Below are 26,704 nucleotides of genomic sequence, written 5' to 3' on the forward strand. Positions count from 1 at the left end.
GTTCAAATGCCTAAACAATCTAGCACTGAAGTACCTGTGCCACAAATTTGCACGCAAGTCCTTGGATCGACCTGTTAGAGCCTCGCACTCTAACTGCCTCATCACCCCTAGATTCAAACTCCAAAAGGCAGGAGGTAGCAGCGTTCCAGTCTTCGCAGCCTAAATGTGGAACCCCCACCTGCAACCATCAGAGCCGAACCCTCCTTCCATACTTTCAAAAATAATGTAAAAACCTGGCTCACACTGAACGAATCCTAAAAAGTCTGCGTTAAAGTGACTACCACCTTCTACCTCTAACTACTGTTCTATTATAAACTCTCATTCTCGCCTATTGTAAATTTGATTGTATTCTGTTGTATATTTCTGCCTTACGTAACTGTAAGTCTACTCATACCTTCGTGTGAATCTTACTGTATACCTGCCATTCGTATCCTCACCATGTAAATACCTGCCACATTTCTTGTAAACAATTATTGTATGCAACTGTAAATTAACCTTGTTATACGACTCTAAGAAATACGTCCAGATGCCTAAGGCCTTGGTGCGCTGTACAAATAAAATACAAAATACTGTTCCTTCTCACTTCCCAATTCACTCAGAAAAGAAGTCCAGAGGATACAATTTATTTTAAAGACAAAGTATCAAAGGGAATTTATTATACCTGATACATTATTTAAATACATTATTTCAATATATGAATTAAATCATGATTTAATCAGCACTACAAATATAATTTACATAGCAGGAAAATTAAGAGTATACAAATTAAATACAATTCATCCAAATACCATTCAATCGTTTACTCATTCGTCCACATGCAACCATCATGCATCCTTACACTGATACCAAACAACAATATATGTGAAGAAAACCTATAAAAAGTCATAATAAACCATTTATAATTTTGATTTTATAAAAAGATGTGCAATTAATGTACATGACCACAATAAATTGTACAAGTGATCTAATCTTGGGATGGATCAAACAAATGTCCACAATGACCTCATCACAAATTTCTCGACCGGTTTCGACGTGTTTTCATAATTTAAGTAACGTCTTCGTCAGGAGACAAATATACACTCTAAAAGAGAGGGAGACATAAAACTCATGAGACCCTAACTTTCAGATAACATAAAGTGAGGAAAAAAAAACAGTCGACAGTGATTACACCTTCTCACTTCCCACCACCATCTCTGGGTACTGCTCGCTAGTCTATGCGCAGCATGTGATTCTAAGCATATCCACAAGCATCAGTAGACATGCATTACTCACCGTAATCGTATTTCTGATGAATGTATCTGCATAGATTCCCATGCGCCCACCCTTCCTCCCCTCTTGGAGTATAAGGAACAAAGACTTCTTGCACCTTCTCTCTTCAGTACTCGCTCACAGAAACTATAAAGCTCCAGTACTCGCTCACGCAGACTATAAGGCTCCAACAAGGCAGAAAAAATACAACCAGCAGGACCTCGACATGTGAGGGATTTTGGGTACACTACATGTCAAGTTAGGGTAGAGGAACAGCTGCATGCCTCTGCAGGAAATCCCGCCCCCTACCTCCTGTGTGTTTGAAGCCTGAGATTGTGCCATGCTTGACACCAGCAGTTGGTACCATACCACGGCGAATATTCGAAATAAGGTATCCTCCGAGAAAACCCTATCAAATGTATCCCTGAAGAGACAACAATCTGAGGAACTCCCTGAAGGACTATGAAAAGTAGCAGAAAGAGGAGCTGGTGATGTCACAGAAGACTAGCGTGACGCCTTGAGAATACTGGCTGAAGAGAATGCATGGATCTTACAGAAACTGATGACGAAGTTAAGATTCGAGTAACCTTTCATATGCGAAAAGAAGATTGCACGTGTGCGAAGCACTGCAGAAAATGCAAGCCGTTCCATAATGTACAGATGCTGTATCGTAAGTAGATTAAGTAATCTTAGAAGCTGGCTATATGTAGTGAACAGACTGCAGGCAAAGACGCCATTGTATAGAAACTGGACATCGGTGTCATGAATTTAGAAAGCCCGGACTCATTGAGAGGAAGAATCGAGAACTGTGTCACAGCAAGAAAAAGCTGAGATCGAGGACACAAATGGCGAAGCTGTCTGGCCTGGTACCAAAGCTGAAGCAGCCAAGGCCGGTTATCTATTCTTGAAGGCAGCAAATGTGAGAAGCTGAATCATCCCTTTGTATGGTGCAAAGAAAGAACACCAAGGGTGCCAAGTTTTATTAATTTAAGACCTTTAAATGCTGCAAAATGGACCAAATCGTGGTCTCCTGTCACGTGAGCTAAGTATGGAAATGGAGTTGATCGTGGAGTTCTAGAACCATGATAGTGCATGCTCGCACTCCCATATGTTCCCAGAGACAAGAATACTTTGCAAGGCCAAGTTCAAAGACAATCTTCATGGCAGAAGGCATGGGTGATGAGAGATGTTGGGCTAATGGGGTGGGGCGGTAAAGTCAAGTCCACCTCCTTGCATCTGGGTCTGAGCTTACGTGCTGCTAAATGAACCGAATGTTCCAGTCATGGCACGGGTGTGCCAACCAACTATAGAGGGCCGTATAATGAAGGGCCTTATAATGAAGGGCCTTATAGTTTGAGAGCCAATGATATACTGTGTACTTCATAGTGTTGAAGATGACATGTTAGAGGTAGGCATAAGTTGTCCACCTGACAGTAGATAGCCAATCACAATCCAACCCCTTATAGAAATTATACTTGGATGTTCCCCTTGATCCTATCACAATCTGTCGTAGGTTTTTCCCATTTGCCACATAGTATGACGTCACGTGTGACGTATTTTTTTTGTATGATGGGTGTTTTTATGAACTGCATTGAGAGCTTGAGCGAATGTCCGTTGTAACTCCCTGTTGACTCGATTATTTGGTGTCAGAGTTATTCTGCATCCCCATCCATTGCATGCACAATGCCCAAAGGGTCTTATGTTCATTAGGGATAGTGTTAGTCGCACCCATATCGAAGTCCCTTTCGTTCTTCGAAAAAAAGATGCAATACTCTGCGATTACCACTAGATGTCGGACTATATGCACAGCATAAGTATCTAAGCAGATACAATCATCAGAAATATGATTACGGTGAGTAATGTATGTCTTCTCCCTTTACACAGTGAAAGTATTAACTTTTATAATGTTTAGTAAAAGACTAAGTGCGGATAGTAGAAATGATCCTTGCAATCTAAACATTGGATGAGGCCTTTATTGGTTTTGCCAGAGCTCCATTTGTTGCATGGTCCTGAACGCTGTGATGTTTACAATGTAGCAATAATTGGGGTAAAAAAAATGGAACGGGTGAATGGTATATATTACGGACAAAGGGATGAAGATATAGAAGAATACACTGACAATATTGACCATGAATGTAAAGGCAAAAACAGTGGCAAAGAAAGGCAACACTAGGGTTGCGTAGCGGTTTTCATGTACTTGTTTGACGTAACATAATCAGTGACTGCAATACATCCAAGAACAGAACATCAATAGGGTGAGGAATTAGCTCACTGAGTTAAGTGCACTCTGCTGAGAGCTGTATCCAACATAGAGGTCACGGGCTAGAATCACAGCCGGATCAGCCTTTCCTCTTTCCATCGTTGATCCATTGAGTGCCAGGATTAGGTCTGGGTGTTTACTTAGCTTAGTGTTCATGTAATTTAGAACTATTGAGTGACGCATAACTGCAGGCTTTAAATGCTTTTTCCTGGTATGGAGTGTATCTTGTATTAATGCCACCCCTCTCTGCCAAGGCTGCACTGGGAGGACTGTCTGGGCATGTCATGTGCCTGGAGGCTGCTTATCATCCAGCACCACCTAATGTTTGGCGTTTTGGAAACTGGGGTTGTTAGCAGCTCTGAGAGGTTGTCAGAAGTAGGAGTCGAACACAGACGTGGCCTTTTTATGAAGTTTATCTAACTGATCCTACTCTGTCGGGATAACCCTGCCTAATAACTAAAATGTTGGGTGCTCATCGTCAGGATAACTCAAAAGTCAGTCCTTTGTCCCCATTGCTATAAAGCTAAACTAACCGATGGTTTTGGTCCTCTGTTTGTGAAATTTAATTGACACCCTGATTTGACCCTTTCGTACCTCTAAGTATAGCTGGGCTACTTATGCACCTTGCCCTACTTGTGGACTGACAAATCGGGTTTTTCTCCACTATCAATTTCCCCTGTTTTCTGTGTACTGCTAATACGCATCTTTGGGAGAATCTAATTTGGTCCTGCCCTGACTAAATTCAATTTAGCCTGTTACATTTAACTTGTTAGACACCCAGCTTTAAGCAGGGTTACCAGTCAGCCTTTGCTGAAACTTGGGGACCAAACAATTGGCCAGTACATTCTTTCTATTTGTGTTGTACAAATCTTGAACAACACGCTGACATAAATGCAAACACTTTTTTCACTTTCCCATTGTGCACAAATGTTTCTTGCGCACCCATTTGATAGTAACTCACTTACTGTGTGATTATTGAACAGCGAGAGTATTCACTGTGAAATCATTGTTCCACATATTGTATTTATGTCTTATTTCTCTGTTTACAAACTAGCCAGTTATGGTTCATGATCTTTTGGTTAACAAATTAAAAAAGAACAACATGAACAATGAACAAATCGAATTGAATAATGACTGAGAATGAGGGATTTGTGCCTTTTTCTGCCATATTTGATGACCTGATTATGCATGTAAAGGATATTTGGCTTACTATTTGAAGCTCCACTTTGAAATAATCATATTAGAATCATGCAGACACTCCGACATTAGGATAGTGTTAAGAATTACATCTGTTGTTTGAGCCCTTTCTGTTCTCCATAAAGCTAAACTAAGGCTACACTAAAGATTATCAAGAGGAGGACTGCCTCCTCCTGATAAAAGGAAAACCAAACCGTCTCTTCTTCAAAGCAGTGCCTCTGAACCAAAGAATCAACCAGGAGGATGTCTGGCTCCTCCTGGTTCAGAAGCAAGATCTGCGCGAGGATGGTCCCTCCCCCTGGTGCTGAGCAAACACAGTTCCTTTCTCTATACAGCACAAATGAGCCTATGTAGCTCTTTCCAGTTGAAAGCGAGTGTCCTTTTCACCACCTTGGTATTTGCAATATCCCAGCTAGTAACCTTGCTGAAACCCCTGGGACGAGGGAGAGTAAGAGTACTCCCGATTTTTAGTGTCGGGTCTTGGATTCCAGTAGCGTTCAGGATATTACTGAGATGAGGGAGATCGCCCCCGAGGCTCAACTTCTAATCTTGGGTACAAGTAGTGTTAGGGATACAACTGGGACGAGGGAGATTACTCCCAATTCACAACTCTCAACCCTTTCCTCCAGTGGCTTTGATGGGACTCCTGGGACAAGGTGTCATGACCTACAGAACGCGCCCCTTTTGGACTTCCTGGTCCTTATCTCAACGGGGCTTACACTCTCTGGTACTCCCAACATGGCCGCCCAGCGTGAAACACCTTCCTCGCTCTACACGTTGGACGTAGCGTGTTCTATTAAAAGACCACGCCCCCCCGCGGCTCCACGCGTCTCAGTGCTATTGCGAAGTAGCGACCGGACATGTGCTCCGTAGCTCGCGGTATTGTTTCCCTGATTCTGTCCCTACTAACTCCATTCCTAGTCCCTCTCCTTTCCTTCTTACTTCCTGGACTCGTGTGCTGTGTAGTGTACCATCTTAATTTCCCAGATTCCTGGATCGTTTCATCCCGGAACTTTGAACGCACGCTGGACTCGGAAGAGACTCGTGCAGCCTTATTCGGTATCAGGTAATATTATCCCCATATATATGGTCGCCGTAAATAAGATCGCCGGGAAAAGGTCGCAGCGATATTATATGGGTAACCATATATATGGGGGACAGGGGCAAAAAAAAAATTTAAAACAAAAAAAAACGCCCCCTTTTCCGGCGATATTTTTCCATGGCGAGATTTTTGTGGCAACATTATTACATGGAACCCCTTATTCAACTGTCCGCAAGAAGGCATCAACCAAGAAATCCAGCAAAGATCGGACTCGGGTGAGAAGGGGGGAACTCCTTGACACAAAGGAGGATACTCCTGATGCACAGCTCAGTCTTTTCCTCCAGTAGTTTTTGATGGGATTACCTGGACGAGTGAGATTACTCCTGATGCATTTCTCAGTGATGCACTCCCTCCTTTGCTCACAGTGATGGGGGAGATTACTTCCAGTGTACTTCTTAATGATGCACTACGTCTTAGGAGTACTGAGATGAGGGAGATCATTCCCGATGCAACCTTCTACGCCCAACCCCCTACCGGTTCTCCCGGGACCACTGTTACCTTCTCGTGGTGGCAGTCCCGTCTCTGGTTCTTCCTGGGGTGTTGGTATCGGTTGTTGCCTTTCCTTGCTCTCTGCCACTCAGCCCTGCTTCCACGGGGCCTGAGAGCTGTCTTTCTCGGTGTTGAAGTGAGACCCCCCCAGGTCCACCTCTGTGAGGTCACGCTGCCGCCACTCTCACTTCAGCTGCTTCCTTGGTCAGCTTTTCCACCTTCTTGGGTCTGTTTCGCCGACTGCTTCTCGTGGACCTGCTGCTGTGACTTCTCCTCTTCCCAGGTTCGAATTTCCCAGGGTTTCAGCTAACTTGGGGGACTCTCTCTGATTCAAGTCCTTTGTCAGTTTGTATACTTGATAGCTGGCTCCTGACCATCAGTCCTTTATGGTCTGTCTTTTGTTTCCATGGAGTCACCTTTGCCCCCTCTGGTTCTCTTCTCCGTGCTTTGGTCAAAGGCTGGATTGAGCTTTATGCCTCCTTGGTGCATCGTCTTCTCAGTACTTTGGGGTTTTGAAGAGTGACGCTGTCTGCTCACAGCCTGGATTTGATTACACTCTACTGGTGTAGAGGTACAAACATCACAATACATGATATTGGTACCTTCTGACAAATTAGTGGGCTTGACCATGGACATTGGTAGGTTGAGGAAAAGAAGACTAGGGAGTTCCTGTATGGAACGGGAGTCCTTACCCCCAGAAGGGGAAGTCTTTCACTGTGGGGTCCTCCCGCATTTTACCACCCATATGGGGAATATCGGTTAGCGGCCTCACCTCCCTCACGGGAGTAGTGACATCGTCCCACGATTTGTCACACAGTAGATGCCTTTGGGTGTGTTGGACATTTGGGCTTGAAGGCTTTTGTCAGTTTTGTGGGTTTTGTTAGGTGCAGGAATAGTGACCTAGCCTCCTGTGACCGTTGCTTAAGGTATTTGACAGTGATTTAGGCTACAGTAATGTAGGTCTTAATTACCTTTTGCTGAATGATGCAATGCTGGATTGATTGATTGATTGATTGATTGATTGATTGACAGCTCAGCCTATTCTGGCTGGCCTATGCAGACGATATTGCCTTACTGGATAAGACGGCGTACGCCACCATGAACGGGTTGCTAATAAATCCGGAGAAGTCTAAAATCTTGACTTTCAAACACCCATTAAAGAAAAGCAAATTTAAGAACTGGCAACTGGTTGGGTAGAGCATCCCCCAAGTAGAGGACCTAACTTTTTTAGGGTATAAGATCTTTGCTAACCTGACGGCCACCAAACTGGAGCTGGACATCCTAAAAAAAATTGCAGAAATTGGTTCCACAAATGAAAAAAATCAATAACAAATACTGTAAATTTTCCATTTTTGCCATTGATCGAATATTACACAATGAAAGTGGTCCCCATTCTACTTTATGGCCTAGAAGCCAAACCTCACCTCTGGGATCAAAACTGGTCCAAGATCGAAGGGAGATTATGGAAAGAAGCCTTGAATCTTCCATCAAGCAGCCTGTTAGGGAGAATTCTCTGTTTAGGCTAGATTTCCTAACCTAGTGAGTCCCCCGGCAGCTTTGCTGGATTTCTGGAGTCTGTTTTTTTCTCCTGCCAAGAGTGAGACTCTTTCATCCCACTCTTGGACATGATTTATGGTGTTCCTTTGAATGTTAATGTGTTTCATGGGCTATGGGGTCTTTTACTCCATAGGGTCTCATATGTTTTCTTATGTGTGTTACACAGCACCCTCCGTGCAGTAACACAGGGGTGTCATAGTGACCCCCCACCATAGACTCCATACCCTGGGACTGACTACTGTCTCCCGGGGCATGTAAAGTCACCATTGGCTTTACTAGTCCCAAATTACTAACATAACCAGTACAAACCATCATATTGTGAACATACTGGTAGGGGCAATTGGATTACCCCTGGGTCTGTTATTCGAGGGGGCACTGTCCCATCCCCCCTCGTCGAGTTTTGGCTGGTGGCAGTGGATACTACTTTTTATATTCAACCGCAAATATATCTCTATGGGATTTTCCCATTGTTCGAGGCTAATACTTTTTAACATAGCCTCTAACATACCGCCGGTTTATTTAATTAATATTAATTCACCAGTTGGTATTTTTTGCCAGAACTCTGTTTTAAAATGGCGTTTGTGTTCGCCTCTGTAACTCCAAACCAAAGGTCTAGCCCTTTGTTCCACTTTTTGGTGGGCTTCTCCACAGAAGCCTCCAAAAGTGGTGCCACTCTGTCTGGGTACCACAGGGGGTGTGGGAGGGGGTTTAGGCACCCTGGACTGAGTTACCTTGGTAACTCAAGTCGCACTCTTGTGTGATTGGCCCAAGTGGTGAGCCGGCCGGCTCACCACTTACCATGTTTGATTGACAGCTAGGCTGAGTGAATGGGGGTGTGCTGCATAAAAGCAGGGCTTTTTGGGACTGGAACTTCAGAAGTCGCCACAGGACCTGAAAATCCGACGAGGGAGAAGCTGAGCCGACCTGCTACGACGACACCACCGGTGGAGCCCTGCGGAACCGACTCACCACTTCCCAACGACAGAGGAGATCTCCCAGCTGGAGAGTCTTATTCCCCTGACTGGTGGGCACAACCAATTTACCTTCTTTTCTCGCATCCCAGGACGTCTTGTGGTCGAATTGCCCGAGCCAAGAACCCCGGCAACCGGATAGCCACTTACCACTGGACCGCGAATAAAAGGGCCGCTCCTTTTAATTGAGAACTCCGCGGCTGGTTTCTTCCCTGGCAGTGCAACAGACTCCTGCTTTCCTCCCCGATGAGATCCTCTCTTCCCCCGGACGAAGCACCGACTTGCACCCGCTGCCAGGAACAACTGCCCCCGCTGGAGCGTTCTCACCATTTTAAGGTACCGTGTCCGCCAGGTCTCCCTTTCTAAAGATTGCTAAAAGGTAACAATAATCCCTTAACCTTCTGGACTGGGCTGGCCGCCTTGACCATCTAACTGGTCCCTTTCTGTTGATCCAACTCCTTCTGAACTATTGCGAGACTTTTGGGCACTTTGAACCGTGTGACCTTGGACACATTTCGCCCGGGGTATCTTAAAGTGGGTCCGGCCTTGTTAACTTTGACTTTACGGTTTTAACCTGCCTTTTTCTCCTACTGTGTTCTTCCGAACGTGTTGGGATCTGTTTCTATCTTTGCTCTGCCTTTCTCTCCCTTTTAAACCGATTGATTAGAGTGCCATCTTCATTAAGCGCTCACCGCTGTCTGAAAATAAGTGTTGCTTTACTTAAGACTTGTCTAATCATTGAAGGGAGTGTATATCTTTTAGTGACTGTGTTTTTGAACTGCTTACTATTAGTGCCAGTGTGTTTTACTAGATGTGTTTTTAAATAAATAATTATATATCTTTTACACCAAGCTCTGGTCAGTGTTTGCTTGTTCTACTGTGTTCTTTTGACCTATTGTGAATACTCTGTATACTGCCCAACTCTTCTTGAGAGAAGTCTGACTGCTCAGCCACAGCTACCAGGTAAATCTGGGTGGTACAGACTGCTACCAATTGGGTTTACTGCCAACAGCTGTAGTCCTAAATCTTTTGCAGTGGTGCCAGAGGGAACTGCACAGGTTTCTGCCTAACACAGCCCAGGGTGGAATCTGCGTTTTGAATTGAGGCTCAAATCATTAGAATGTTTAGCAGAATGGAAGTTAGCCTCACTATATAGAGAAATCATAAACCCCAAGAAAAAGACTCTATACGAGGATATACAGGACATGTTTGACAAACCAAAATCGAGACCCTTGAGAAGAGTAAAAGAAAAAGTGGAATCCATTATGGCAAGAACAATATTAGATCGAGATTTCTTTTCACCAACCCTTTAAAGGTGAAGAGAGAGTTGGAACTACTAGACTTGATAGAAACAACATCAAAAGTCTGGAACTCGGTTCCAAGAAACTCCTTCTTGGTAGTTGATAAAAAACTAGGTCTCCTGCCAAGATACCTGATGGAATATCCCAACCACAGTTAGGAACAGCTGCCTAAGGATTAGGCTGAATCTATTGCCCACAGGTGAGATACTGGCAATTCGACACCAGTCCATCAAACTGGTTGCTTTCTGCCAAACCTGCGTCATCCCAACAGAACAGACCCTTCACCATCTCCTAATGGAATGTGAAGGGACTCTATCCCCGAGGAGAGACAACCTTGGAAGATTCACTAGGGAGGTGGACAGATTCACATCCAAGAATTTATGGAGCAGGATGATATCGGGCCAGGAAATCCTGCTCACATCGGCAGTGGTAGAAGTAATGAGGGCTCTCAATCTCATTGATAATGAAGAAGGGAGAGCCCAAATGTAACCCAGAAGTAAAAATATGAGAAGATTTCATAAGACTGTGACCTGATAGAAGACAGCTGTTCAGAATCGTGCTATGTGGAAATGTTTTTCTGGTTATTCTATTTTAGTTTTCTATCTTATGTTTTGCTTTTATTTCTTTCTCAGTTTTTGTTTTTATATAGAAAGGAACTTAATGGGGAAAAATGTTGTAAAGGTTTAAATGCTCCCAAACCAAATACAACAAAAAACAATTAACCGCTGTTTGGTGTGCCTGGTTTGTAGACGCCTCTCATTTATGAAATATGTTTCCTGTTAATTTATTCCACTGACCTTCCCTTGGCGCCTTTGCAGCTTGATGTGGTGTTTTGTTGATCTGTACTTGTAAGGTTTTCCAGCTAGATGTTCGCCATGTATTGCTCTCGCAAACCTTTTGCAAATTCGTACCTATACTGTGGTCTTATACTTCTTCGTGGGAATAGGTTGTGGTTCTGCTTTATATATTTGTTTTCAGCTGTTTTTTTCATTCTCATCTCATAATCATAACTTTTCTTATCCGTACCTCCAACCCCTTGTCCCATTTCCTGCAACTCATTAATTCCATGTATATTTCAATCCCTTCCTTGTCTTCTACCGCATCCTTCCAACTCCCTCTTTGTCATCTCATTTCCTCGCTCTTAACCCCTCTTTGCTCTCCATTACCACCCTCACCAGCCTTCTAGCTTCCTTTGCAAACTGGTCTCTGCCTTTAGGAGACTGGCATTTTCCAGCAACAAGAACAGCAACCGAGAGGTAACCCTTTTTCACAGTGTGCTATGCGGCTCCAACCCTTGAGCCGTGTGCTAGCGACTTTTAAGCTTGAAGTAGTAGTGATAGGAGTAGTTGAGTCGTAGTTTTGGGAGTAGTGTGTCTGCTTTATTGATTTGGGCTATCGCAAAGCATGCTGTGGTTCCCAGACCGTCTGTGGTGGCTTCAATCAGGGCCATATTTACATGAACTATTGACCTTGTTTTTGCCTGCTGCAGACCCCTCTTTTTCTGACCGTGTGTTTTTACTCCCTTGTAGGTAGAAGACAAACGTTCTGTCAACTATCCGTCCCTGCTCAGTCACATGACATCCATGCACCTCAACCACGAGATACTGGTGATGCCTGTAACCAATGACAAAGAAGAAGGCCCTGCTCTCAAATCTTTCCTTCCCCTCTCGTCCCTCCTTCCCTGCGATTTCCACATTCTCAACTTAAGGACCCTTCAAGCTGAGGTAAGGGTTAATCGGCACGTAGCAAGCTCTCCAAAATAGTGAAATATATTTTTTCGTACTTTCCATCCACTGGAATAAGTAATCCGGCTGCACCTTTCATTTGGATTCATCTACGGCAGACCCGCTGGATAAGTTAATTTTATTGAATTTTATTGAGGGGATTTAGTCATGGCAGGCCTTAAAGGGTGTCACATGGCTGAGAGAAGGTGGGCTACGTCAAGAGCTTTGCATGCTCAATTGCTTAGGGAGAACGCGTGGTTACTATGGATAGCGTGGGAATGCATACTTTGGATAAGGGATATAAGCATTACACAAGCTGAAGCATTAGGCCAGGGTGGTGGTTAGGTAGGGAGTGGGGTTAGCTGAAAGTGAACAAAACGATTTTGGGTTTGTTCCTGAACTATAGTAAGTAGGAGCCAGTGTCAAGTGTCCTGCAAGAGCTCAAGAGTGTAAGCAGAGCAGGCCTGTTTCTTTGTCTTTACTTGGCATGTCTTCTGAGATTTTAGGTGTTCTCCATTGAAGCTGCGGGTTGACCAGATGGCTATTGAGACTGGGTAATATGATCGAATTTATGCTAACCTAAGATTAGGGATGCTTGAGTATGAAAGACCGACGTGAGATGGGGGATTGATGGTGGGTTTAGGGTGACTCGTGTGTATACGACTTGGACTTAAACTATGGCTCGAGGTTTCTGGGGAGGAAGAGTTTGCAGGAGAGTGAGTTTGATACCGAGATTTCTAGGTTTTCTGTTTCATGTTTTCTTTGAACAAGAGACCTGGTTTATGTGGAAGACCTGTGAGGAATTCGACCATCCGCATGGGGAGAGGACTGTGTGAGGCCTTTCCACACACAGTCCATCTGCTTCCTGCACAAAACGCATAGTCACGTGTGCTTCGGGAAGCCACAGTCTACAGGCGCTGTCTTCCCCTGTCATATTCATCTGGAATGTGACAACCCCGGGTACATGAAAGCATCTCGAGGAGGGGGAAGGCACACCTTCCTCCAGCATGGGTAGCCTAATTTAAATATCAAATGCTGGTGGCAGTGCATGCTAATGAGAGATAATTGAAGCAAGCCTGAAGGGGCTTGGTTACCGGAATACACAACAGGAAAGTGGGGCTAATACCCCTTTGGTATGCAATGTGTCAACTTGAAGCTAGCTCCCACCCCTCTGTATGAAATGCAGTGAAATACATGTGTGTGTCCACAATTTACCGTAGGCAAACCCCTGCAGAGCTAACCCCTTTCAGAGGGGAGAAGTATTGGGTTTGGGGGAGACAGGAAGTCTGCTGCCAGCACAAACCTCAAGGGAACGCTGCGCTTTAATCAAGAGTCACAGGGAGCTCAGTTAACTAGAGGGACACTTGATCTACAACAGACAAGGACATGGGTGGGACTTAGGTATATATTGTCACCCATTGTCTGTCCTGTTGCAGAGCACTGTGGTCTTGGCTCATGCATAACAGAAGATAGTTGGTGGGGACCCAGGAGTGGGTTGGTAAGGTGGGTTTAGCCTGCAGCAATCACTGTGGCCCATTTGACTTCAAAAGGGGGCTGAGCCCCTCAATTAGCAGATCATCTGAAGGAGTAAGAAGGATGACTCATTTGGACCCAGCCGAAGGTACAGTCTACCTTAGATCTTCTGCCAGTGAAGGAAGGCCAGGTGTTCCAAGAGGAAAACAAGATCCCTCCCCTAAACATCTCCCTGGGAACAGAAGGAGATACCGGACTCGGAGGACCCGTCCAGTAGCTCCAGAACCGGTACCCAGCCAGCACACAGCGTGCCCTGCTTGGTTCTGCCAGCAAACTTCCTAGGTGGGAAGTGCCGGGGACTATCTGAACGAAGGACAAGGCTGTTGCCGGCAAACATTCTCCTGAGCTTTGGGCCGTCCACCTTGAAAGGATACGAGCCCTGCGAAGAAGCTAGGAGGAGTGCCACACAAGCATTGATCAGCATCCATCTTTTAAGGACATTTTCTAGACAGTTTAGTCTATCGAACCGCATCTGGCTGCACTGCTGAATGTTGTCACACTGCAGTCACCATAGCCGTCTGAGACGCCTCGACCAGCATTCCAGATCCGCCAACCAGCATAGAGACAATGATTCTTGTTCCGAACCGCCGCGCCGGACAGCCTGCAGACGTCCATCCAGCCTCGCTTACCGGACTGCCTGCTGCCTGGTACCAGCAGCTGTCTCCCGCCACTAACTCTGCCTCAAGGGCTGCGAAGCGCCCTAGAAATGCCTCGATGCTATCGAGCACCAAGAACTTCTTCAGCACCAGGTATATTGTGGTCCTGCCCCATTGTGGTTCTACCCACCCTGGTTCTTCTCTGAAGGCCCCTAGAGACAGTTATGACTCTTTGCCCCCTTGGTGCTGAAGCCGAATAACCTTGAACAGTAAGACTGATTACTTTACCAACTTACCTTCTGTCAGTATCCAGATGCACGCCTTTCCCTCATTAAACTGTCTTCTGTGTTCCATTACAGGGTGGGTTGTATTTTGTAGTGTGCTAGAACTGTCTGTTGTAGTAATAATAAAGTATATATTTGTATACAACCTTGATTGGAGAGTCCCTTTTTTCATTGGGTGATAATTTGATTTTTGCTATATTGCCACTAAACGATCCATGACCTTGCTGAGATAAGCCTGCCGTTCCGTCTACGTTACCAAAATTGGACAAGGAGGTCTTATAATTCACTTGTATTCCAATCTGTTCAGATCCCTTCTGGTGTACTAGAGGTGTGGGCCTGATTGATGGTTTAGAAACCGATATTCATCCCTGGACTATGGGTGCCCCGGAAGTTTATTCGTCACAAGACCAATGGCTCTGTAATAGAGTAGAAGCTATAGAGAATGTGTTGAGATTAGTCTTCGAGAGTCTTCACTTACAGACTGGGATTTGCCCCCCACTGAGTCGGATACATTTGTTTTTAGCCTGATTCACATTGAGGAATTCGGGAGACCCCCAACTGGGGTCTTTCCTCTCTGACATCTTTTTCTCTACCTGTGGTGTCCCCCAGGGATCCAACCTCTCTCCCTGGCTGTTCAACCAGTATCTGGCACTTCTCGCCCACCGCATCGCCGCTCTCTGCCCCAACTTTCAGTGCTACGCGGATGATACCCAGCTCATTTTCAGGCTACCCTCAGCCTCCTCTTCCCCTTCCCTCATCTCTGACTGTCTCTCTGCTATCCAGGAATGGTGTGCCGCCAACGACCTCTGCCTTAATGCCAGTAAGACTGAGATTCTACTCATCGGCACACCCACTCCCTCCTTCCCTGCAGCTCTCTGGCCGGCCTCTCTTGGCCCTCTTCCTGCTCCTACCTGCAAGGCAAAAAACCTCGGGGTCATCTTTGACTCCACACTCTCCTTCTCTCCTATCATATCTGACGTCTCTAATAAGTCACACTACCAGCTACACCTCCTCAGAGGTATCCTTCCTTTCCTCTCCTTCCCCCAGAAGCTCACTGTCTCTAGAATCCTGGTTCTCTCGAAGCTGGACTACTGTAACAGCCTCTATCTAAATCTGCCTGCCTGTACTCTCTGCCCTTTGCAACTCATCCAGAACAGGACTGCGAGACTTGTCCTTGGCCTCAAGCCCAGGGACGGTATCACTCCAGGACTGAAATCACTACACTGACTCCCAGTGACTATGAGGATCAAGTTCAAAACCCTCTGCATTGTCCACAAGGCCTTCTGGGGCCTTGGGCCAAAATACCTTCAACTCTCTCTTCCTAAATATCTTCCTTCTCGAGCTCTTCGCTCATCCACCTCCAACTCCCTCAGGGTCAGCCGCTTCTCCAAACAACGAGTTGGGGGCAGATCTCTCTCCGCTGCAGGGGCCTCCCTCTGGAACAGCCTTCCTGCCTCCCTGAAACTTGAGGAGAACCATCTCCGGTTCCGGAAGCACCTCAAAACCTTCCTCTTTGCCTCTGCTTTCTCTCCCCTTCTCCCCTGCTAAAATTACTGAAACTGCACTGAATCTGCAACTGGGCCACCCACCGTTCTCGGTCCTCGTCCAGCCACTCTCCCCTGCACTGCCTCCCTGGCAACCCCTGCACTGCGGGACTGTGTCTGTATCCCTACAGCCCCCTTCCCAGCACTTGTCTGCACTTACCTCGCACTTGCCATCAGCTGGCCCTTGTTATTTATACTGTATGCTAATTACCCTGTACTGCACTTTCCCCTCTCCCTTCCCCCTTGCACTTTTCCCTTCCCCTCTAGCCGTGCACTTGCGCAATCTGAATGACACCTGGCCTAGTAGGATCGTTGTCTGTCTCCCCTTGTTCCCCCCGCCTCGTCGCGCCTTGAAACACTTGTGTATAGGCGCGTTACAAATGCCATATCATATCATAGATCATATCATATCAAAGGATCTCTTTACAGGATTGGTGTCTTTCAATGTCGCTGGCCCATGACGCTTTGGGTTAGAGCAGACTCTCGCTGTGGACAGCACAACTCACGGGTGCAATATAAAGGTTGAATATTACTAAGGCAGGATGGAACCCTGGGGTACCCCACAATTGACAGCAAGTAGGGATGAAGAAAGAGTTCATTTGGACCTATTGTTCTCTATTTGAGAGAAAATAAGAGAACCATCTGAGTCTAGTGAGTATTTAATTAGGTTTCCGACCCCCTTCGTCTCTTGTTTTTGTCTTATTGCTCAGTACATTGCAAGTTACAGCGTATAAGACCTATTTTCACTCTAGACTTTTCTCCCTCAGGGAACTGATGAGATGACAAAGTAACATACATTGCAAAGCATTATAGAATTACTTATTTAAGTACATACTGTAAGGGTTCCGAAGTAGACGCAGGACACAAAGGTGGAATGCTTGTTGGCATAAACCTTTATTTAACAGACAATAAGTAAGAACCCTACCTGGCCGTATAACTAAGAGGGGTTTCCCTGCCTCAAACAAAACTAAGGATGATGTCAGAAAGTCTGTGAAAAGTAAATAGTTCACTAGCCTATGTCTTAAACCTATTTACGTCCCTTACACTTTAAAAGAAAACCTATATAACTTGTTTCGCCCCAACTCCAGAATGGTGGCGCCTTGCTTCTGGATGGTTTTAGGCAGTTTGTAAATGATGACGAAATATCCTCTGTCACTAGGTCTTTCTATAAAGTTCTAAAGCAGAGTGCAAGAGTTTAGAATTAAAATGATGGAGGAGTTTTCTAAGGCTGCTTCTGCCAACGCCTTGAAAAAGCTTCCAACCCATTGCATCGCAGAATGCCAACAGGGGGACTACGTCTCACATGCCCATGGCCAAGGTCCTAAACCCGGAGGATCTTCCTCGGGAGGGGTCCACACTGTCTCGAGAAAATTCGAAGCACCTTGTCCTTCTCTCTCCTCGAAGGTTTTGACGCTGACACCTTCAACATCGAAGCCATCATCATCTTCTGCCGACCCATCGACGGCTTTCAAATCAATATTTGAGGAAGAGGATTACTCCGATTCTCCTTTTGGCTATGCTTATGGCACCCAACATGGGCCAGATGAGCTTATTTTTAATGAGGCCAGGCTGGAATATCTCACGGGATGCCTAACGGAGCCTAGTGGACTTGACAATTCCCCTGAAGTGTTGGTTGCCACACCAGATCCTTTTTTTATTAAAGAAAAAAAAATATTTTGAAAATAAACAATACAAACCAAACTAGCAGCATTAAATACAATAGGCTCGAAAACATCAATTAATACTCGTTACTGCACCCCAATTCCCCCCTCCCGCTCAAGAGCTTATCAATATTTCGGTTCTGTATCCACTGCGTGTGGCTGGGTATCGCTTCCTTCCGAAGCTGCAGGGTCCGCTACTATGCCAAACAGTCCTGTAATTAACATCCTCCAAGCCGTCAGGTTACCTACATCTTCCTCCCCGCAATTGCTACATGCCTCCTGCCATACCACCGTTTCAGCCTCTGCCCATTTTTGCAAGTCCCGCCACCATACCTCTATCCGTGGCTTGTGGCATTGCTTCCAGCTCATGGCTATCCTTCTCTTAGCAAGCACATATGACAGGTCCCTCAGTTTCCCAAGGTGTTTAGTGTTCCGTGGTCTGGGAAACCCTCCCAGCAGGCAGGCCCAGGCCGTATCTATGTGTAGCGGGACCCCTTTGTCTGCTAGTTTCCGTGCCACTTCCCCCCAAAAAGCTTCGATCACTGGGCAAGACCAGAACATGTGTGTCATATCTGCGTCTTCCTCATCGCATTTCGGACATGCTTGTCTTCCTGCGTTCGCAAACTTAGATATTCTTTTCGGGGTCATATAGGCTCTATGCGTTATATATAGCTGTATTTGCTGCAATCTAGCATTTCTGGACACTTTCTTATGGTATCCCATGGCCCATTCCCACATCCCATCGGTCAACTGCGCCCCCACCTCCGCTTCCCAGTCCAGCCTCAATTCCATCAAGTCCTTCCCCACCCGGGTCATCACCACCTCGTATAATCTGGAGATCTCGTGCCCTCCCTCCGATATGTCATATATCGTTCCAATTAGAGCGTCTGGTTCTTCCGCCCGCACAGTCTCCGGCTAGGTTTTACGGATAGTCTGCACCAGCCTAAGATACGTAACATATTGGCCCCCATGTAGCCCTGTCTCTTCCCCCAGGTCTACGAATTCTTTAATAGCCCCTTCTTGCCATATGTCTCCCAATGTGGCCAGCCCAACCGATTCCCAATAGGTCCTGATTATCATCCTAAGCTGGCTGTCTCCCTTAGTTAGGGCAACTAGCGGCACCTGTGGGGAACACAGGCATGGGCTCTCCATCAATTGGCATGCTCTGTGCCACATCTTCCACCCAAGCAACAGCATACTCGGGCGTTCATTTAGTTCAAGTCTAGGAACCCAGATGATCTCTTTTAGGTAAAACGGGGCGCAGTCCTGCCCAAACAGCCTAGATTCAGGAGTTTCTTCATCAGAAAGCCATTTGGTTACAGATTGCAGCTGACTGGCTACATAATAGGCCTCAAAGTTCGGCAGCTTGATGCCCCCTTTATCATGGAAGTTCTGTAGCTTCCACAGCGCCACTCTATTGCGGGTGCCGTGCCACAGGAAGTCCCTACACATGCTGTTTAGTTTGGCAAAGAACTTCTTGGGTATCAGGTGTGGTATGTTACTGAAGAAATGCAACAGCCTAGGCAGGACCACCATCTTGAGCATCGCTCCCCGCCCCATCATCGCCAGCGGCAGCTTCTCCCAGAACTTCATATTCATGCAGATTTTCTGCACAGCCACCTCGGTATTGTGCAAGTGTTCCCCCTCCACAGTATGATATACATCTATTCCGAGGTAGCGGAAAGAGTCAGCTGCCCAAGGCACGGACAACACTGGCAATCGTTCCAGAGGGACTCCTGTGTAGCTCCCCAATGGAAACATGCTCGATTTTTGGGGGTTTACCGCTATGCCGGACAGTTCCGCATACTTTTCCATGACCTCTAAAATATACTGGAGATTTTCCTCCGGATACTTCAAATACAGTAAAACATCGTCAGCATATAGGGATATTAGGTGTTTCTCTCCCCCCATTTCAATGCCCACCAAGTCATACTGTTGCCTGAGGTACACTGCTAAGGGCTCCAGGGCTAGAATATATAACATTGGGGACCAGGGACACCCTTGTCTAGTGCCTCTACTGAGTTGCCACCTCTTGGATATCACTGATCCCGTGCGTGCTCTGGCCAGTGGTTCGCTGTACAACAATTTCGCCCACCTAACATAACCCGGCCCCATCCCGTATTCTTCCAGGGCCGCCAGCAACCATGGCCACCTCACCGAATCAAAAGCCTTGACTGCATCTAGGGACACCACCACCACAATTTCCTCATCGCTTCTGTTCCCCTCTTCAATCACCCGGTGGAGTCGCCTGTGGTTGTGAGTTATATTTCTATTGGGGACATAGCCTGTCTGATCCGGGTGTATCAATTTACTGATGACCCTTCGTAGCCTATTAGCCAGGACCGCTGTCAGGATCTTGCTATCCTGGTTCAACATTGACAGCGGCCTATACGAGCCGCAGCAATGCCCTGGCTTGTTGGGCTTGGGGAGCGGTACGATTAGTGCTTCTCTAAGCGTATCCGGTAGCCGACCCTTCTCAAAAGACTCATTAAACATCTCTAGCATAGGGGGGAGTACCTCTGCCCTATATACTTTATAAAACTCGCCCGGGAATCCGTCCGTGCCCGGGGTCTTGCAGGTGGGCAGCTGTTTCACCACCTCCTCTAGTTCATCCAGGGTAATAGGTGCGTCTAGTTCCTCCCTTTCTTCATCACTAATCTTGGGAAGTTCCATGTCTTTCAATGTTTCTCTAATCTCCTCTTGATTTTCCCCTCCTCTGTCCTCATATAGTATTCTATAATAATCAAAAAATGCCCCATTGACTCCTTCCAGGGTGTCAACCACCTCCCCGTCCTCTCTAGTTATTATCCTAATCGGGGGCCTGGGGGTTTCGCTCTTATATAACCACGCCAACAAGCGGCCAGTTTTGTCCCCACCTGCATGTTGCCTCTCGACATATTTTTTGTAGTTAAGGTTGCAGTGCCTTTCCTAAAGCTCCGCACACCTCTGCTGCAGCTCAAGTACAGGTTCCGCGTCCCCTCCTGCCCTGTCGCTTTCGCGCTCCAGTTGTTTCTCCGCCTGCTCTAGTTCCATTAGGACCCCACCCTGCAGGCCTTTTGACTTAGAAATGGCAGTACCCCGCAGCACAACCTTAAAGGCCTCCCAGAGTGTACTCGCTGAATCCACACTGCCCGTGTTCACCTCAAAGTACTGCAAGATCGCATCCCTGATGTCTTCCCTGAAGACTGAGTCTCTAAGCGCCTCCGCACGGAGGCGCCACGTCGGTATCCGCGCCCTAGGCCGACAGTACTGCCAGGTCAGCACCAGGGGCGAGTGGTCCGACAGGACCCTTGCTCTATATTCTATGTGGGTGGACTCTATCACCACATCTGGCGTGGCAAAAAAATAATCTAACCTCGTATGTAGGTGCTGCGGAGCAGAGTAGTGAGAGTACTGCGTGTCATTAGGGTGTTTCAGTCTCCAAAAATCAGCCAGCCCAAAGTCCTTTAGTAATACCTGTAATACCCCGGCCGCCGGGGTGGGCCGATCAATCTTCTCATCAGACCTGTCTGCCTTTGGGTCGAGCACGCAGTTAAAGTCCCCTCCCCAAATAACCGCTCCCCCCACACACGCGCCCAGGTGAGTACATAGGGTTCTAAAATACGTGGCAGTGTTTTGGTTGGGGGCATATGTATTTATAATGCACACCTCCCTATTCTCTACCACGGCCCTCAGCATGACCAGCCTGCTCTCCGTGTCCACCACCTCCTGTATGAGTCGGAGCGGAACATGCGGTGCCACCCAGATCAGCACTCCCCTAGCATAGGCAGAGTATAGAGAGCCCACTACTGTGCCTCTCCACTTTTTCCCCACCAGTTCCAATTTTTGTTGGGTCAGGTGTGTTTCCTGCAGCAGCGCAATATCAATCCTCTGTCGTTTAAGGTACATCATGACCTTGTTCCTTTTTAAATAGCTGTTAAGTCCCCTGACATTCCATGTTACGATCTTAAGGTCTCCCATGGCTCATGAGTATCTTCTTGCTTCCCATGTAGCGACTCCCCTTTGCCCACGTGATACAGATAGCAAATCGTTCTAGTAGCTCCTCTTACCAGCTCAAACCCCCTTTAACTATCTACACAGCAAACCCCCAACTTCCCTCCCCTCCCCCCCTGTCCCTTCCCCAACATCACACACCCCAACTGCTGCCCAGCTCCAGCTTCAGAGCTCAGGCACCCCCACATCTAGCCCTGCAAGCACCGACCGATGCACAGAGCTCAGTAGGGTGAGGTCGCCATAATGGCCACCCAACTAAAACTATCGTGGGGTAAAGAGAATCGTTCCGTAAGGCTCCCGTTAAGTCAACATTAACCACAGTGCTTATGACAAGTAGTGCAATCATCTGACCTTCTCTACCGAAGGCGGCGCAAACAACTATATTCAAGTCCCACATGCCACGCCATCTTGCAATGCCATCTTCATGCCTCCCATATCTCTTCCGAGCTTTTTCTCCTCCGGACTTCTGACTCCTGGGGGCATCCTTGTGCATCGAGCCATCCCATGGCATCCTCCGGGGTCTCAAAAAACAGAGTTTTATGTTCGTGAATGACTTTCAATTTTGCGGGGTAAAGTAACATATATTTGTGGCCCGCCTCCCTCAATCTCCGCTTTACTGACCCAAAGTTCATGCGGCTACGCTGTACAGTCAGGGTATAATCCGGGTAAGCCGTGATGTTTGCCGCTCCTCGTGCGATCGTCCCTCCCTTACGAAAGCATTCCAGTATCCTCTCCCGGTCGCGGTAATTGAGAATTTTGGCGATCATAGGCCTAGGCGGGTTCCCCGGAGGCGGCCTCCTCGTTAGGGCTCTGTGTGCCCTTTCTACTGCAAATCCTTGGGATAGGGCTCCCCCGGGTATCTCTTGTAATAACATGGATTCGATGAATTCCGTAGGATCACGGTCCTCCATCCCCTCCGGCAGGCCCACGATGCGGATGTTATTGCGACGGGCACGTCCTTCCGCCTCCTCCGCTCTGCTCTCCAGGTTGCCCACTCTTTGTATCCGGGCGTGCAATTCGGCTTTATGGGAGACGCAATCCGCAGTATTCGGGCCGACTTCCTTCTCAAGGGACTCCGTGCGCTCCGCCAAGGCCCTGACATCCTGTCGGAGTAGGTTAACGTCCTCTTGAACCTCTCCGACCTTGAGGTCCAGCGCCGTTTTTAGTTCGGTGACAGCCAGTTCGAGCTTAGATTCCCAGGCCGCCCTTAGGTCCGCAATCGCCACCAGGATTTCTTGGTTGGCGCCCGAAGTCATCGTGCTGCTCGCAGCCAGCTTGTCCCTGTTCTTGGTGATGTCCTCACCCGGGGGCGTCTTAGTGAAGTCGTCCAGGGTGGGCTGTTTCGCCTTCGGCCTCACCGTCCTATTCGACATGACACAGGGAACCCGTAGTTTGCTCAAGTGACAAATGTGCACAAAGTGCGCTGCCTCCACTGGGTCACCGTGCGGCTCACTTCTTCCTTTGTTCCGGACTCTGGTCGGCCATTTTGTGTCGTCCGTCGTCTCCGGTGTTCTTTATCTCATCCGCACCAATCTCCGCCGCCGTCACTCCTGCACCTTCCAGAAGTTCACCCTGCGTAGCCCAATCATTCACACACCGGCATGTGTTTTGTCAGTGGTCGGCGGTCCGTCTTAAAGCACTTATTTGCCCGGATCGTTGCAGGATCTCGGGAGCTCCTCCAGAGCGTGTCCTCCTACATGGCTCTCGTAGCCACGCCCCGCCACACCAGATCCTTATGCTCACTCTAGTGGGCTTATAGATCTGTTATGAGTAGGGTTAGAGTGCTTGGGGTGGGGTTATCCTGCCAGGGACATAGTGCATGTTGATCTAACCGACATCCTGAACAAGGGACCCCCCTAACTCCCCAAGGAGCCTGCACTACCTTTTTATTCTGCTCTAAATAATGGAATTCTAGGGAACTGGCAAACACCAGATATCATGCCTGCTGTGTGTAAAGATCTGGCCAGAAAGTATAGGCTTTTTCATTTGATTCGGAATTTCTCTCCAGGCACCCAAAACCTGAAAGCTTGGTAGTAAAAGCTGCTACCTCTACATCGAAAGCAGCGGCCTACCCTACAATTCCACCTGATGGGGACGACAAGAGGTTTAACGTCCTAGGTAAAAGGGTGTTTTCTGCCGGTAGCATGACTCCTAAAGTCTTAAATGCTTCTTGTGCCTTAGCAAGATCCTCTCACACTTGGTGGGGTGTTTTGGCATTAGCAGCGGAACATATACATGAACGGGAAGTGAGGGAAGGCTTAGGACGGAAAAGTAGCAATGTGTGCCAATTGTTACAATCTGCTTTGGAAACAGCGGACTGTGTTGGATGATCTATGGCTGCCAGTACAGTAGCTAGAAGAGTTTCGTGACTGCATAAATATGGTTTGGCACCGGATGTGCAGTCTAGATGACTAGACATGCCTTTTGATGGATCTCATCTTTTTGGCACAAAAGCTGAAGAAGGCCTAGCAAAGCTTCAGACTTCGAAGGAAGCTGCTAAGTCTCTAGGCTATTCGTCAGCCCTAACAAACTCTGTCAAGTTCTCAAAGTTGGATGGGTCAGTCCTTTCATTTTTATTCTTCCGTCAGAAGAATTAGAGGACAAAGTGGCCAGAAAGATCAGAGAAGATTTCCACATGGTGCAAGAAGGCATGGAGGTAGAACTGCCCAGGCCACCCCTGCCTCTTTCCTATCCTCCCATTCACTGCAGCCACAGCACCAAAAACACTTTTAAGGTGGGAGGCAGACTAGCCCAGCACTGCGAAGAATGGTTAAACATTACTTTGGATTCTTGGGTGCTGCAGACAGTGGCCCAGGGTTACTGCCTTCCTTTCTTGAAAAGGCCTCCAGATTGCCCTCTAAGCAAACAATCTCTTGGGGAACCAGACCAGCTCCTTCTGCAGTAGATTCTCTTCCTGCTGGAGATAAGTGCAGTGGAGAGAGTACCTGTAGAAGAGCAATACCAAGGTTGGTACTCCACTGACTTTCTGGTTCCCAAGAAAGACTGAGGTCTGCAAACCATCTTGGACCTGAGATGCTTGAACAAGTTCCTCAGTAAGGACAGATTAAAGATGGTCACTCTTTTGCATATCTTCCAGGCTATTCAGCTCCAGGATTGGATGGTGTCACTCGATCTTCAGGATGCTTACTTTCCTGTGCCTATACATCCCAAGCACAGGAAGTACCTGAGGTTCGCCATTGACAGTTCTCACTTTCAGTTTTGGGTTCTGCCTTTCGGGCTGAACTCTGCCGGAGGGTTTTCACCAAGTTGATGGCGATGGTGGCAAGGAATCTAGGAGGAAGTGGCGGAGCGGAGAATTCACATCTTAACCTACCTAGACGATTGACGGATCTGAGCTTGTTCTCTAGAACAGGCTCTGGAACATCTCTCCAGCCCCTGCCACTCTCTCCACAAACTGGCCTTCTACCTCAACTTCAAGAAGTCTTAGGTGATCCCTTCCCAAAAGCTGCAGTTCATTGGAGTGGTCCTGGAGTCTTCCTTGGGGAAGGGTTTGCCTCCCGAGTTGAGAGTTCACCATATCTTGCAGATGTAGACGAAGTTTAAGAATGGTAAGGGAATCGTTTTGGCAACCATGGCCGGAGATGAGAGTAGTCATGAACTACTTCACAATCAGTGGTTTATGGTCTCCATCGGAATCCAGGCTGCACATAAACCTATAAGAGCTGAGGACAATCACACTGGCGCTGAAGCTCTTTTTTCTGTCCATAAAGGAGAAGAACATCCTGATAATGATGTACAACAGCCAGTCAAGTGGCACAGCGAGTAGAGCGCTCGCTTTGACATCCGTGCAGAGCCTGCTAACGCAGGTTCGAATCCTGGCGGGGCCAAACTCAGCCTTTCATCCTTCCGAGGTCGATAAATGAGCACCACACACTGTGGGTAATAATAAGCAGCGCTCAGATACCTGAGGGTTCGTAGCGCTATATAAGTGCCAAATAATTATTATTATTATTATTATTATTATTAACACAGTGGCCATGCATTGCCTCAACAAGAGAGGTGGTGTAGGGCCACTACCACCGTGCAGGGAGGCAATGCAGCTCTGGTTTTGCGCCTTTGAACACATACTTTGTCTATTAGCTGTTCATCTAGCCTGCAAAGAGAAAACAATGGCGGATGCTCTGAGCCGGCAGACCACAATCTCCCATGAGCGGTAGTTAGCTCAAGAAGTCCTCCTGGAGATATTCGCCCTTTGGGGAACCCCGCAAGTGGATCTGTTCATGTCCAGTATCAACAGGAAATGGAACCTGTTCTGCTCCAGGGAATTTCCTCAGAGAGGAGCTCTGGGGGACGCTTTTGTGGTGAATTTGGATTTTCCACTACTGTACGCGCTCCCACCAGTCCCAGTCATTCCTCGTGTCATCAGGAGGTTGAGGAAGCTCGGGAAGTTCATAGTCCTGATTGCTCGGAATTGGGCCAGGAGGACGTAGTACCTGGAACTTCTGGGCATGTCCATCTGCCCTCCAATACGTCTTCCCCAGAGAGCAGATCTGCTCTCCCAAGAGGGAGGCCATCTTCTCCATCCAGAAATCAGGACTCTGAACCTTGACGCATGGTTTCTGAGAGGTTAAGATACAAAGATTGTGATCTCCCGGTAGACATTCTGGAGGTGTTGCTTTCGGCTAGGAGGCCATCAGCAAAAGCTTTATACCACTGCCGTTGGAACAGGTTGTGCAGCTGGCGGAGAGCTAAAGATATTGATCCTTTCAATTGTAATTCTCCCAATGTTTTGTCTTTTTTTCCGATTACACTTGGCCCACCACGGGCTTCAGGTGTCTATTGCCTCTTCTCTCCGCCGCTCTGGAACAGCTTTACCCCTCCTCTGTCCCCTCTACATCCCACCCCCCACTGTATATCTGTATTGTTACCTCTGTAAAGCGCTCGGTTCTTTCTAGTAGCCCGGTCCGCTCTCAATAAATACCATAATAATAATAATGAAGGGTTACCTGGCTGTGCCGTCGATATTTAAGTACACGCCAGAACAGGGCTCTTATTTTAAGGTTCCCATTGTCATTCAGTTCCTTAGGGACTTGGGAACATCTTCCCTCCCATTCTGTTCATAGTTCCGCCGTGGGACCTTAACTTGGTGTTGAATTTCTTAATGGAATACCCATTTGAACCTCTCCATTCGTGTCTGCTCAGGTTACTGACTCTAAAAACTATTATTCTTTAAAATTGTTGTGATCTTGTCTTTAAAATTGTTGTGATCTTCTTTTCTCCTAG

The 26,704-nt window shown here is 47.2% G+C and overlaps 1 protein-coding gene across 6 annotated transcripts in view; it reads left to right on the forward strand.

The window, feature by feature from the left end:
- Window positions 1-26,704, forward strand: part of MAN2A2 (mannosidase alpha class 2A member 2) — a 291,925-nt gene that overhangs the window by 258,749 nt on the left and 6,472 nt on the right. For 4 of the 6 annotated variants that reach the window (XM_069625189.1, XM_069625188.1, XM_069625191.1 and 1 more), the window contains exons 21-22: window positions 11,304-11,381; window positions 11,655-11,849. In XM_069625189.1, coding sequence (XP_069481290.1) covers window positions 11,304-11,381; window positions 11,655-11,849 — 273 coding nt within the window. The remainder of the gene's footprint in view (window positions 1-11,303; window positions 11,382-11,654; window positions 11,850-26,704) is intronic. The other 2 variants (XM_069625193.1, XM_069625190.1) reach the window with 1 other exon arrangement.

This window comes from Ambystoma mexicanum, chromosome 11 (genome assembly GCF_040938575.1).
Source record: "Ambystoma mexicanum isolate Mex_15411 chromosome 11, UKY_AmexF1_1, whole genome shotgun sequence".
Lineage (NCBI taxonomy): Eukaryota > Metazoa > Chordata > Amphibia > Caudata > Ambystomatidae > Ambystoma > Ambystoma mexicanum.